The 15,076-nt window shown below is 39.7% G+C and overlaps 1 protein-coding gene across 1 annotated transcript; it reads right to left on the bottom strand.

Moving 5' to 3' along the window:
* Positions 1-2,293: 2,293 nt before the first annotated feature.
* htr6 (5-hydroxytryptamine (serotonin) receptor 6) lies at positions 2,294-13,585 on the bottom strand. The gene is made up of 3 exons (XM_088331566.1): positions 12,269-13,585; positions 9,044-9,178; positions 2,294-3,270 (listed from the first exon to the last, which is right to left on the bottom strand). Exons 1-3 carry the CDS (start codon positions 13,139-13,141, stop codon positions 2,911-2,913), a joined length of 1,368 nt encoding a protein of 455 aa, XP_088187692.1. The 5' UTR covers positions 13,142-13,585; the 3' UTR covers positions 2,294-2,910.
* Positions 13,586-15,076: the final 1,491 nt, after the last annotated feature.

Raw genomic sequence — 15,076 nt, 5'->3', positions numbered from 1 at the left:
TTATGTTGCAGTATGCAGCTTCAGCTTGTTTGAAAAGTGTAGACCAGGGGTCTCCAATGTGGTGCCTCTAGGCACAAGGGTGCCCTCCTGAAGGAGGCCCGTTCTGAATATAGTTCACCGGTACTGGGTCATTGGGATTTTCCAGTAAAATGAATGTAGTTGTTGACCGAGCCTATCTTACTTACAATAAATAACCTAGTAACAACATAGCAATAACATGGTAAGTTGCTATTTTAGAAACTAGTAGCCCTCTGTGCTAATTTGTCAGAAAAAGTAGCTCTCAGCTTGAAAAAGGTTAGAGACTCTTGGTGTAGACAAATGAAGTAATGTTAACATCTTTCAGCGTTTTATTTACAATTGATGCCATAATTAATTGTTTACATATTATATGAATTTTCAAGTCAGTCGTTTTACAAGAGTTTATGAAGTAAATGTGTGGGTTTTTTTGTTACCAATTCATGGCTTTTGTTCTTTCTGATATCTCTTGCATTTACATTATCCAAATCCATGTTATTTCCCCCCTTCATGTATAAATAGGGATCAGAATTTTCCGCGGATTTCCGCTGTTTTTGAACCCCAAAGGTCATTCCCGTAAATCGTCTAAATTCGATGAGAAAATATTTTGGGGGGGTGAGGTATGATACGTGACTGTTTCATCACCCCAAGTTAGCAGTTAGAGATCGCGAGAAAAATCGGCAAAAAGAAGCGCAGCGCATTAGATCTATAATACACAACAAATAGATCGACTCCTACCATTGGTCGATAGGTTCGCTGATAACCAATCAGCGGAGCTTTTGTTCAGAGCATTGGCTTTCTCAAACATGGCGCTCCTTCCGGTCTTTTAAAACGGTGAAATGAGTGTTTGAAAAAGTAAATATGAAAATACTAAGAAAAGAAGACGAGGCTTTTGTCTCCGAGATTGATAAAGGAATCAAGAATAAATTTAAGTGGTCATGGCTGGAGAAGACTGTCACAGACTGACATGTATTTTCTTTAAGCATGTTCAGTTTTTGCATTCTATTTTCAAATTAATGATGAATGGTTATTAATGTATATATTTTCATATATATTGTTGATTAGTAGCTAAATGCAAGGTCCATCTTCATCATCAAAACACAACAACAATGGTGATGGTTGTAACATTGTAATCCCCCAATTGTTTTAAACATCTTAAAACTGAAAAAAATACATGGTTTCTGTTTTGTTGGATTTAATTCATTCTAGTGCAATTTTCACATAGCAAATAAGATAAATGCCGTTGGCTTCGGGTGGGTTTGCCCCCCTGAGCCCCCCACCGGGCTCCGCCCTGGACCTGGCCGGGACCTGCGGCCCCTGGACCCTGGCTATTTCAGCTGAAAATGAAAATCTCCATTCTGATACCTGTATAAATGTGGTATCAAACATCTACATCTGTATTACAGTATTTGTGCTTTACTGTTATCCCAGGTGTCATCTGCCAATTTCTTGGCAAAAAAAAAAAAAAAACGCTTGCACATAAACAATTTACAGGTACAGATCACAGAAGAAGATCAACTGGCTCACAACAGCATAACACTCAATATAGGGAACAATTAACTAATTAATAATTCCGATGTAGCCGCTAGCTGGTAAAATTCACGAGTGTCCCCTAAACCAAGCTAGCAAGTGGTTCAGCGTGCAATGGAGATAGTCATCGAGCAGCTTAATCTGATGCTATGGCGAGTTTTGAAATCTGCTCTGCTAGCGTTGCTAATGCTAGAACTCATGGCGAGTTCTCCGCAGCTGCGTGCCCTTTGCATTCCTTTTTTTTGGCAGTTTAATTTGGTTTGATGTCCAGTTGTCTAACATACTTGTTTCTGTTGCTCATTGATTTCTACAAATGAGATACATAGGTAGAAAACTTGCGTTACTCAAATGGACTGTCTACGATTGCTCTGTTGCAGAGGTAGGATAAGGCCTTAAAAGCATCCAACCCAGGCCTGACAAATTAATTTGATTTGCAGGACCTGGTCCAAAGCAAACCCAAAATCTTATATTTACTTTGTGAAGACTCCGGAGAAAGAGGAGAGTCAATTTAAAATAACAAATTAAAGCCTGTAACAAAGTCCAAGTTGGACAAGACTGAATGAAATTGTACAGAAACTAACAATTTTCCATTATTGACGCATTTTTTTTCAAGAGTTTACAAAAACATTTTAGGATTGTTCTGCCAAACCGTCCTATCGTCTAGTGACGTCCTACTTTGGGCTGACCTGACAGCTGCAACTTTGTTTTCTTTATAATTAAGTAAAACCAGCATCACTGAAACTCGGAGTTGCAGACATAACCTTTATTGATGATTTAAAACGAGGGTAGTTTTGCATACATACACCCTGTGAATACCTTGGTCAACAAACACTGTGCTAGAAAGCTACCACAGAAAAACACACATCAGAAAGCTGTATTTTGAAGCAGTGTAAGAGTCAAATGAGACTGAATAAAACGAAAATCGTAAGTACTCACTGCTTTCTAAGGCACAAATTGCTATCACCGTTGTGCCTGCGTATGCACACTGGCTATTGCTACTATGTCTATATGGGTAGCAAGGCATTTGAGATCACCGTCCATCGTTTTGACGGGTTAAAAATTGGGCCATGGTGCACAGCAAAACTACATACTTAAGAATCTAGTGCAGTACTTAGAGAAGCAGGGAGACAGAACAATAACTGGTGGGTATTTTTTTTTTTAAAAGGGGAGGGGGCCGAAAGATGCCCGGCTGCACCCGAACGGAATGATTGACAATTTTAGGCCAGACCCAGCTTGAAATTCGGGCCGGGCTTGGGCTTAAGATCTTAACTATGCACTGTTGAACCCCTTCTGGTTCATGCATGCATCAGTCTAAAGACAATACTTAAACTCGAAAATATTCTAAACCACGATCAGGTCTCAAGATCAGTGGTTTAAGATGACTACCTGATTAGGAAGATTAATGGGCAGTTCCATTCCAGCATGCTCGACATCCAGCAAATTGACCGCGTCTGTACCAGTGGCAGGTGGCGCTGTGGCGTCGGAGGCCAAGGGAGATGGTGGCCCGCTGCAGATGTTAGGGTCTCCCGAGTTGCGTAGGGACAGGGAGAGAGCCAACGATGGTTGCCTTTGCACCCTCGAGGAAGAACAGGGCAAGAGCTTGCCGAGTGCTCGCTTGAAGTCTCTCATGAAGAGAGGGTAGATGATGGGATTCATGGTGCTGTTGCAGTAGCCCAGCCATGTGAGTGCATCGAAAAGCGCCAGTGGCACACACTCGCACACTGCCTGATTGAATACAAACATTTAGTTCACTTTGAGTTACAACGGTCTTAACTATGCCTCTAATTCAACAGTTGTGATGTTGTTTATTTTAGCTTTTGTGCTGTATGGCTTGTAGGTACTTCTGGAAAAGACAATCAACTTTTCAATCAGTACAGCTACATGGTTGCAACTTGTGCCGGTAAAAGTACCAACTATAATGCACACCTGAAAAATTGAAATAATTTGATAGTGCGCCTTATAATCCGGTTCGCCATATGTGCCATTAGTATACGGTGGATACAATTGAAAAGGCAGTTACAATTAAATATAACTGTATAAACTAACTGTTCTGCCTTTGAGAAACAGAGGTGTCTTTGAGTCCCCTCTTGTTATTAACAAGTTAACTGTTCGTTGCTAAAAGGAAAAGGAGGGCAGAACTTTGACAGCAGCCCAACTTTTTTGTGTTACTTTGGACAGTAAATGTCTGCAAGAATGAAATATATTGTGATTACTTGAAGATTTTAGTTTAGGGTAACAGTTTCTACAAAATTACTTACTCTGGTTTCATTTGTGAAATAGTACTGCATTTAGTAACTGTTCTGCCTTTAAGAAACATATAGAGTGGTCTTCGAGTGCCCTCTTGTGGTTAACATATTGCTGCTAAAATTAGTTAAAGTAGGGAAAACAGATGTAATCATATTGTTTATGTTCTAAAAATAAATGATTTATGTTTAAATGTATTTATTTTTTATGCAATACTGGTTCTTACTGTAGTTTAAACTCCACACGCCTTGTAGTCGTTTGCGCCTTATATATGCAAACTATATAATAAGATATTTCTTGTGGGGTGCGCCTTGTAAACCAGTTTACCTTACATTGTGGAAAATATAGTAGATTTAGCTGTCAGCGTTAATGAAAATTTTCAACATTTTAACATATCTATATAAAGTTTCAGTAAAACCTAAAGATGAAACTGTGATCCATAGTAGTGTGAGAGCTTTTCAAAAGGCTTTGTAGTTAAAATATAGAACAGGGAAAAGCAAATTTGATTCCTGAAGTCTTCTTTTCAGCATACTCTGGAGGTTTTTTTCCTAAACAGTAGATTCATGCTCATCACTCAACTCTGAAGGAGCTTGGTAGGCCAATTTAAATGAACTGGTTATCAAGGACTATGTTTGCCAATTCCTGCTTTAGAAAAAAAACTCCCACGCACGCTACAGTGATGTGCAGTGAGGTTTGTGTCTGGTGAGGCACAGTCAGATTTACAAATACATGAACCTACAGCTTATTCATTTGATTGGCAGAGCTTGAAAGTAATATATAAACCATAACATAGAAAACATTTTATGGTCTTACCTTGACTTCTTAATGAAGTCTCTGCGCTCTTCCTTTTGAACAAAAGTATCAATAGATAATCCACCACTATTAAAATAAAGTCCATGCGACATGAACAAAATTACTGTATGGCTTGGCTTGCAATTAGCTTGCTAAATTATCACAGATTCTATTGGTTGGGGCTTAGTTGGGCACCAAATCTGAATCCTAAGTCTCTCTGCCATGAAGCAAGAGAATTGCATGTCCCACTCTGCATCTACAGATGCTCAGTTAAGAGTTACATACTTATCACAAAATAATAATGTGAAAATTTAACGACTTTAAAAAATATCCGAATTTTGTGAAGTTAAGAAATTTAACACAGAGTAAAAATTATATAAAGATTCTGATGTAAACATATTTACCTATGTACAGTATCACTCTTTTGAAATCAAAATTGCATTTGCCTTCCCAACAGATTGTTAAACTTTCCACTAGACTCTCACAACTCTTTTGAAGTAGCATTACTACACCAATTTGAAGTCGGCTATACTTAAAACATCAAAATCCTCCTAAGCAAAGCACTGGCCATGATATTACATATTGTTTTTGTTGCTTTAGCCCATATATTACCGATCTGCAGAGCCGTTTGGGCCCCGAGCCGCTTCTCGAAAAAGACACAGAATTCCCATCACAACGAGCTTATTTGAGTGAGAGTAGCTACTGGGTAAAGAAAATAACCTGGTGAGTTCTCCAAACACGTAGCACAACACACAACTGGGTACACACAGATGACAGACAAAAAGTTGAGATGAGTAAATTGAATAATAGCAGTCCTTCTGTTAATACGTTTTCCTGTCCGAGCTTTTTCGGCTCCACCCATCACCTTTCTGTCCTCCATTTTAATCTGACTCACATTATTAGCGCTGTTCTGAGTTAATTTTACCGTTAGAGAAATGAAGAATGGTGTTGGGCCAAACCAATTTTTAATTAGAGAGGAGAGTACTCACCAGATGATAAAACACACCTCATTTTCTACAATGTTAGCTGCGCTGAATGTGGCCAAATAGCTGACTAAAGAATGAAACCACGAGTAAGGTTAGATAGTGCAAGTGACAGATACATGTTAAAATTGTTTATCTTATCCAGGCAATCCAAACTTGACTTTGACATAAGCCAGCCCTTGAGAAATCTCCTGCTCTTCCCAAATAGTCACTCCGGCACTGGACCTAGGTTTGCCACATCCCTATGCAATTCTTGGAAAACTATTCATACTTGAGTTTCCTGGTAATTTTTCTTGATCGAGCATGTTTGTAATGGATCGATCTTTTATTAACAGATGAAGAGTAAAAGACGGAAACAGCCGTTTGAGAACAGCATACATTAATACCGAAATGAAACGATGGTTGGAGGGGGCAGAAAAAAAAAATGAAAAAAGGAGTGTGTGCGTTTAACACAACACCTTGAATGTGAGATAGAAGAGGAGTGCAGTCACAGACTGCTCTGTGGGATGCAGTTTTGGACCAGGGAGACTAGATTTGGAGGGTTGCTTGTGAAAGGGCACAGATGGGGAATCTGGAGCTTGAAAAACACCATAAGTATCATTAACACTCATTGAGATGGGGAGCTTTTGGATGGCTTTTAGGATAAAAATCAGCAAGCTAAGATGAATAACAAACACAAGTGATGATGACAAAATGCTGTTTTTTTGTTTGGTAACATCAATCTACAATTTGATTTTAGCCTTTGCTGGTTTGTATAGACCAGTGATTCACAACATTTTTTTCATCAAAAAATCTTGAGGCACACAATCCATCGAAAATGTTTAAAAAATAGATATATAATTATTAAATTCATGATCTTTAAAAAAACCTTATATGACTAATGAGTTTTGAAAAAAATATATAGTTTGTGATCACCTTGGCCCAGGTTATTCGTTTTGATTTTTATTTGCTGTAATTTTTGGATTTGGCTACATTTTTTTCAAGTTTTATGATTTATATATTTTGATTTTTTTTTTTTAGAAAAATAACTTAAAATGACCACAAATAATCCACAAATGAACATTTTCTTTACTACAATTTTACTTCCAACTTTTTATAAGTCAAAATAATCATTAAAATCAGCAAAATATGCTCAAGATCTTTACTTCATTGGATGTATTTTATTATTGTTCCTAGTGCCATCTTAAACAGCCTCATCAAACAAAAGTAGTTATTGTATATACTGTACTATTTTATAAGTAGATAGTTTGTGTATATATATTTTCTTTTTTAAAGTAGTCTTTTGCCGCCTACTGATATGGATGAATTTTACAGTTACTCAGTTGATCATTGGATGAAAGCTAAAAGAGGGATCAATGGCATGCTCTCGCAAAGATGAAATTGGACAATTTACTGCAGCACACTAGACAAGGTCTCAAAGCACACTAGTGTGCCCTGGTACAGTGGTTTAGAATATATGCAACAGCTTACAAATACAAAATTAGATTTGTATCTACACTACCGTTAAAAAGTTTGGGGTCACGAAGACAATTTTGTTCCCATGATAAAGTCACTCTTTCATTTATCAAATGAGCTGTCCAAAGTCTTTTGCCCATTTAATTGCTTCCTTTTTTTGGCCAGTCTCAGATATGGCATTTTCTTTGCTAGTCTGCATTAAAGGCCAGCATCTCAGAGTTGTCTCATCACTGTAAATGTTGACACTGGTATTTTGCAGCCACTATTTAACCAAGCTGTTAGTTAAAAATCTTTAAGGAAGGCATCTACTTTGCAAACTAAAGAATCTAATGTACTTGTTATATTGTCACTTATCTTTCTACTCTGGTTAGAGCTTGTTTGTGCTGTTCACAAAGTGAGTAGTACACGCTGCCGTCTTTAGCTTCTTGGCAATTTCTTGTGTGGAATAGCCTTAATTTTTTAGACACAAGAATAGAATATCGAGTTTGACAAAAAAGTTCCCTTTTTCTAGACATTCAGCGAGTTGATGCTCAAGATACTCTATTAGCTCAAAATAATGTCAATTTTATAGCATCTTTAACCCGCAAACTGTGTTCAGCTGTGCTGACATATATGCACCACAGTTTTCTAATTATTCATTAGCCTTCCAACACAATTAGCAAATACAATGTACTAATAGAACACTAGAGTGCTGGTTGCTGGAAATCGGCCTTTATACACAGAGGAAGTTACAAGCATAATGGCCCAGGGTTGCTGGGCTTAGCATTGCCAAGCCTGGCGTTGCGGGCTTGGTGTTGCCGGGGATTCTCCTTGTGCAAGGTTGTTAGGGCCATGGTTTGTTGAAAAATCCACTAGGAAGTATCAAAGAGCAGTACGACCGCATGCAGCTCCAGAGGCGCTTGTACACAAAGGCAGATGTTTATCGATTTTGTTTGTATTCATTGGGGTAGCCTTGACACGAAACATGGTTCAAGACACTCCCAGTGGCCTTAAGTATTACTTTTTAAATTTTCATGAAAATTGTTTCAGCCTATAAGCCACATACAAGCACAGGCACTTCCACACAAATCAGGACTTATATAATAGTCTAGATGGATTGCGCTAAAAAGCAGACATTTGCAGCTAAAATAGTCATTTGCCACATTGACAATGTATGTGATGTAGTTCTGATTGGATTTATGTATAATAATAAAAAAACAGGGCTTCTTCCTTAAATGCCCCCAATAGGCAGGTAGGCGCCTTGCATGGATAATGCCACTATCGGTGTGTGAGTGTGTGTGTGAACCACATTGTAAAGCATTTGCAAAAGGCTAAATAAATGCAGACCATTTACCTCGTAAAATGTGAAGTCTATATATATATATATATATATATATATTTATATATATATATATATATATATTTATATATATATATATATATATATATTGTGTATTTCTCTAAACATTCCCCTAATATTCACTGTCTATATGTCTTTTGCTGTTTTAGTCTCATGACTACCCAATGTTGTGTCAGTCTAATGTCTACCCAATGATGTGTCAGTCTAAAGTCCACCATACTTGTACTAAATAAAGCCGGCTGCGGAGGGGAAGCGGGAGAAGGACGATTGTGAAGCCGAGAACACATCCGCTGTGTTTCTCCCCGATTCTCCCCCGCTGCAGCGGAACAAAAATGTACATTGTCTCTGCCTGAATTTCCTTTTATATCTGATGACCAGCCACACGGGGTTTACCCACAATTTGGACCCCACATAAAATAAGAACATCTTTAAGTGGCCCCTTACTTTTGGACGGTAGTGTACACTCTTTTTTACATAAACCATCATACATACATATTCATTTTGGAAAAATGACAAAACAACCTCTGACTCAGTAGGACACCTCGACAGGGAGAGAGAATAGATAGGGGGAGGTATCTTGCTATTTTGGTGTTAGATATTTAGGAGACACGAGATCAAATATGATATATACCGAGGGATATTATGCTGGGAGATGAGCATTAAAATATTGTTTCTCTTGACTAACCTGAGCCATGTTGATGATGAAAAAAGGTAGCCATGTGCAGAAAAAGAGTCCGAGAAGAACTCCAAGTGTCAGGCTGGCCTTCAGTGCTCTCCGACCTTGCCTGTGAGCCAGATGGCGCTCGCTGTTCCCTGATGGCTACAGTCAAAAAGAAAATGTCTTCTGATCCATTTGAACGAAACATAGGACTTAGCCTTGTGCACAATAACAATCACTAATAAACACATTGGATGCTAAAATATTGCTATCATTTGATTGATTTGATTGATATTTGTCTCGAATGCACAAATTTAAGTGATGACGATGACCTGAAAAGAGACACTATGTAATAAAATCTAACCACTAGATGATGATGTATTTTCTAGTGCAACTGAAAACGAGTGCTGCTAAGCATAAAGAAGCATACTATACAAACTACCGAGACTCAAAGTGACCAGACCGCACCATTTCTCTTCTCTCGGTCTTGCCCAGCCTTTTTTTTTTTTTGTGGCAAAATGGCCGTCAATCTTGTCAGCTTCCTTTCAGATGAGCCTCATGTTATTTGAAATAAATACAGTAATCCCTTTATATAATGCGTTTCACCCTTCACGGTCTTGCTGCTTCGTGATTTTTCATCAGGCATGGTGTTCTGCTTTGTGATTCGCGAAAGCGTCCCTAAGAGAGGTATTGGTAAAACATGAAAATACATGATTAAGCATGTGAAAAGTGTTTCTTGTTTGAATGTATATTAAATTTTAAAATAATTGTAAAAAAAAAAAAAAAAAGGTTTCTACTTCACGGATTTTTTTTCTCTAAATATACGTTTATATGATAATTCAGAGGGCGGCAAGGCGACTGGGGGGTTAGCGCGCAACCCCACGGTGTAGAGGTTCAGGATTAAAGTCCAGCTACCGCAGCCTCCCTGAGTGGAGTTTGCATGTTCTCCCCGTGCCTACATGGGTTTCCTCTGGGCACTTCGGTTTCCTCGCACATTCCAAAAACATGCATGTCAGGTTAATTGGCTGGTTCAAATTGTCCCTAGGTGCGAATGAGCGAGTGAGTTGTCTGTCTCTGTGTGCCCTGCGACTGGCTGGCAACCAATTCAGGATGTCCCCTGCCCAGAGCCCGAAGGTGGCTGGACTCCAGCACCCCTGTGACCCTACTGAGGATAAGCAGTCCAGAAGATGGATGGATAATATATTCAGCCACAATTTGCATGCAGGATTTATTGTAGTGTTGAGCTACAAGCATTGAGGAATATGATAGTAAAACATACATCAAATAATTCTTAATGAGCAATATTATCTTCAAATATAAAGAGAACATTTTACTCCAACATTTTTTTATTTACTTCTGTTTCCATACATTTTTTTCAAGATCATTAGTTTTTCTACTACTATATTTTATGAATATGAAACACTGCCTATCACTAAACACCATGGTAGGACCTAGAGTTGGGCTCAGTGCTTCAAGTGTACGTGTTTGGTTAATAGCAACAAAATGATTCTAGATGGATTTATCATTGAGTTTTAATAGTTGGAGCTCGAGCCTCTTTTCCTGTTAAATTACTGTCAAGCTGTCACAATTTCTACATTAGTAACAAATATTTTGATTCTAACTCTACAGTGAAAAGCTGAAGTTAGAAATGCCTGCAATGAAAAGATTTTTCCACACAATGCATTCTCCAACAATACCCAGTACAACTAGTCCTAACTCTTTAACTGTGATTTTTCCTGTCGCTTGTCTCATCCCTTTATTTCAATGTGGAGGTTGAACACTAAGGGCGACACGGCAGATGAGTGGTTAGCCTGTTCAAATCCAGCTACCAGCCTTCCTGTGCAGAGTTTGCATGTTCTCCTTGTGCCTGTGTGGGTTTCCTCTGGCACGGTTTGCTCTCACCTTGCAAACAAATGCATGGCAGGTTAATTGCTGACTCCAAATTGTCCCTAGGTGTAAATGAGTGGTTGAATTGTCTGTCTTTGTGTTCTCTGCAACTGGCTGGCCACCAGTTCAGGATGTCCCCTGCCCGCTGTCCAATGACCCTTCTGCGGATAGGCGGTGCAGATAATACATAGATGGATGGGTTGGAGGCAGCACGGCGGCGCAGTGGTTAGCGCGTGTGCGGCACAGTTCCCCGTGCTTGCGTGGGTTTCCTCCGGGCACTCCGGTTTCCTCCCACATTCCAAAAACATGCATTTCAGGTTAATTGGCTGGTCCAAATTGTTCTTAGGTGTGAATGAGCGAGTGAGTTCTGTCTCCGTGTGCCCGGCGACTGGCTGGCAACCAGTTCAGGGTGTCCCCTGCCCACTGCCCGAAGATAGCTGGGATGGGCTCCAGCGCCCCTGCGACCCTACTGAGGATAAGAGGTGCAGATAATGGATGGATGGGTTGGGTAAGGGAAGTGGTGCAGTTCCATAATGCACATTGATAGAGAGGCTTAAGTTACCCTTGAGACCAGAGACGACAGTAGTAGTAGTAATTAAAAAGTGACAACCAGCAAATGTTTAACCATGCTCTGTTGTTAAATTGTTATGTTGCGAAGACATTGTATTTTGGCACGCAAAGACGGTTCAATTTACGTACGTATTAAGCAAGAACATATGGAGGAACTGGATCTGGTTAGTTTAAACAAAACGGTTTAAAAAAGCCCAATGGGCCACATGTGCCCCCCAAGACCGTATTTTGCCAAACATAGGCAGGGTTGGGTAGAGTTACTTTAACTGGATTACTTTCAATTACTTTTGGATTACTCCAATACCAAATATGCTAATAAAAGACAAAAAAAAACAACTAAATATGAATAAAATTATGACTCACAACACGTGGTAAGCTTTCTCTCATGGCTTTGATCTCTTTGATCTCCAGCAAAACTAACATAAAATGCGACAGAAACAAAATGAAAATAAATCCAAACATCATTTTTGCCGTTCCATGTATTCTGTTACTCCCCAAGCCTGCACAAAATTTAGTAATTTTATTCATATTTAGCTTCTTTTGTCTTTTATTAGCATATTTGGTATTGGAGTAATCCAAAAGTAATTGAAAGTAATCCAGTTAAAGTAACCCTACCCAACCCTGAACATAGGTTTAATCTAATTGAGGATCACACAATTTATAGTTTGAAAAAACATTTTGTGTTGACTTAATTATTTTCAAAACAAAACTAACATTTTCAAAAAGTGGAAGCCAGAGCCCTGGCATCACCTTGTATCAAAACTTGCACATCACCAGATTGGCATTCATACTTACCGGTACATTCTGTAACACTGCGGCCTCCTGATGACTACAGTCCTCTCCATATTGGTGGGTTCCATCCCCAAAAGAGGGAGGCCGAGACGGTTCCCCCAGAGAGGGATGAGGGTGAGGTTGGTGACTTAAGGCCGCAACCCTCCTGGCTTGCCTACGAGCTGCCAGAAGAATTCGACAGTACGTAAAGCAGATGGCACTAGATGGCAAAAAGAACGTGAGCACGGATGCCACTAGAGCAAATGGCAAGGTGACCTGTAGGCGGCACTGAAAGTAAAGGCCATGGAGCTGGAAGTATGATGTTGGGTACAACAAGTCCGAGTAGGAACTGATGTTGCTGCTTTGACCTTCCAGGTCTGAGGGGAGCTCGCTGAAGTGGCCTAAGCTGTGCCACTTCATCTCGATGGGCAGGAAAGAAGCGAGCGCTGCCAAGCCCCACGCCGCTCCGACTAGGAGCAGTGCCCGAGGCAGGGTCATCCTCTGCTTGTAGCGCAACGGTGAGATGATAAAAAGATACCGATCCAGGCTGATCACGCACAGGTTGAGGATGGAGGCGCTACAGCACATGACGTCAAAGCAGAGCCAGACAGGGCAGAAGGCCGGCCAAAGCACCCAGGCCCCACACAGCACATTGAGCATGGCGGGCGGCATAACCACCAACGCCACCATCAGGTCCGACAGGAACAAGGACACTAAAAAACAGTTGGAGGTGCATCGCAAGGAGCGATGGGCAAAAACTAAGACAATGAGCACCACATTGCCGCACACGGTGACAAAGATGATGATGGTCAGGAGGAAGGCAAGCAGCCAGGGACCGCTGCCGTCGATGCTCAAGAAGCTGCAGTTGTAGCTTCCGACGGAACCCGAGTCAGGCATAGTCTTTGGGAAAACAAGCTCCAGCCTTCCCACTCACAAACCTGGTTAACTGAATGAAGCTCCAGAAAATTTCTGTCCAACTCCAATGGGTCTTGACGTTATCAGAAAATTCCAAACACTCTCTTCAATCCATCACAAAAACCTTTTTTTTGGAGTGCCAAAATGAGTTATCCAACAATATGAAGCATCACAAGAAATTCTTCAAAATTTAATCTGTCCCCACTCTGTGTTCTTGTTTTCACAAGTCTTTGCTGGGCTCTTCCTTCACTTCTATTCTGAAGGCGGAGAAACAAAAAGCCACACTATGATCATCTTTAACGAGGCGCATAGGTATCATGGTCCTTGTAATGCTGCCTTCAAAGTCTCTCGCTCCGTTTAATCCCCGCGTCGTCCACTCTAGCGCGCCTCCCCTCCGAGGAGCACAGATTCTGAGAAGGAGTGTGTCGAAGCGTTGGGCTGTTAATGCATAACCATGCACAATCACAGCCAAGTCATTCTAATTCGACAGCCATCGGTGCTGGTGTGGGCGATGGCACTCCATGTTTGGTCACGGTGTTTTGTACCAAAAGGAGAAGTTGGGATGCTTTATGAAAAGAAATGACTTGTTTTAAGAAGTATTTTCCACCTACATTAGAAAACACCTTTCAAATTAGCAAAATAATATAACACTTAAAGTAGAAATGATGTATCTCATAAAACAGGGTCGTCAAACTCATTTTAGCTTGGGAATCACATTGTAGAAAAAACCGAGGGACGGACGAGTAAATTACTGGCATAAAAAGTGTGCCTAAGCTGGAGGGCTGGGGGTCTTTTGGTGGCTCACAATTAAATGGTTATTTGGGGATGTAAGATTTGATGATCAAACGATTATTGAGGGGTTTTTGTTCACAAGATTTTCTTTTCTTTACTAAGATTTTATCTCTTTTAGAGTTTTGATTCACCATACGTTTGTTAGAAAAAAAGTAAATACATCAATCTTATTCATTTCCACTACAGTTGGTTTAACTCACGGAAACTTATCCAGACTGGAAAATGACAAAATAACATACCAACACAAATTTTAATGATTTAAAAGTATTTTCTGCTTTTTGTTTTAATTTTCTTATCATAATGTCTACCTAAATATGGGAGGTTCAGAACACATTAGTGGCAATGGGGTCTTACTTTTCTCATACTCTGACGGATTCATTATCTACAATTCATAGTCCGACATGTTTTCTTGAATAAGTAAAACCATTTGAGCTGATAAAGGTGAAAACTAAACTCTGAGAATGGGTAAGTGTAAAGAAAAATTGTGGAGCACTTTGGGATGTCTTCAGTGACTTGAAAAGCGACCCATTAATACAGACCATTTACCATTTAGCTTTGCTTTGAGATTTCATATCTATAACCCTTCCATCCATCCATAATCTGCACTGCTTATCCTCAGTAGGGTCGCGGGGGTGCTGGAGCCCAACCCAGCTATCTTCGGGCAGGGGACACCCTGAACTGGTTCTATTATAACCAATAACCTAAAATTGTGAATTAAATAACTGCCATAATGAAGTAACTAAGTCATAGAGAAATCCTTAATTTTGGAATATTTACATTTATAAAAATATTTTTTTTGCACAGCAAAGGGAGGTCAGTGGTTTTGGGATGTGCCATTGGTATAAATGGCCACTTGGGATTTGTCTCTCTGTATATGTCTGCAAAAAAATGTAATAATGAGCTTTGCAAAATCTATGCGTCCATTTTCTGAAGAGGACAGTTTTTCGGCTTGTTATTATAAATGTGGAATGAAATAGAACCTTATCATATTGTGGAGAGTAGTGTAATGGTCCTATAGAGGCAATCATCTAGCCTGGAAAGCCAGACTAACTTTCAGGATAAAGTTGGTTGGTGCGTCAAAGAGTTTGGTCATGTGAATCACCAAAAAAAAGATACAAGTGAAAA

This window comes from Urocampus carinirostris, chromosome 3 (genome assembly GCF_059441175.1).
Source record: "Urocampus carinirostris isolate Australia breed hairy pipefish chromosome 3, RoL_Ucar_1.0, whole genome shotgun sequence".
Classification (NCBI taxonomy): Eukaryota; Metazoa; Chordata; class Actinopteri; order Syngnathiformes; family Syngnathidae; genus Urocampus; species Urocampus carinirostris.
Note: the sequence above shows the minus strand (reverse complement) of the source record. Positions and strands in the feature narration are given on the sequence as shown.

Excerpts from the sequence above, each read along its gene's own strand:
- htr6 (XM_088331566.1), bottom strand. The coding sequence starts at position 13,141 with ATGCCTGACTCGGGTTCCGTCGGAAGCTACAACTGCAGCTTCTTGAGC. Across the intron at positions 9,179-12,268 it reads CAGTGTTACAGAATGTACCG|CCATCAGGGAACAGCGAGCG; the intron begins GTAAGTATGAAT and ends TTTTGACTGTAG. Across the intron at positions 3,271-9,043 it reads TCATCATCAACATGGCTCAG|GCAGTGTGCGAGTGTGTGCC; the intron begins GTTAGTCAAGAG and ends GTATTCAATCAG.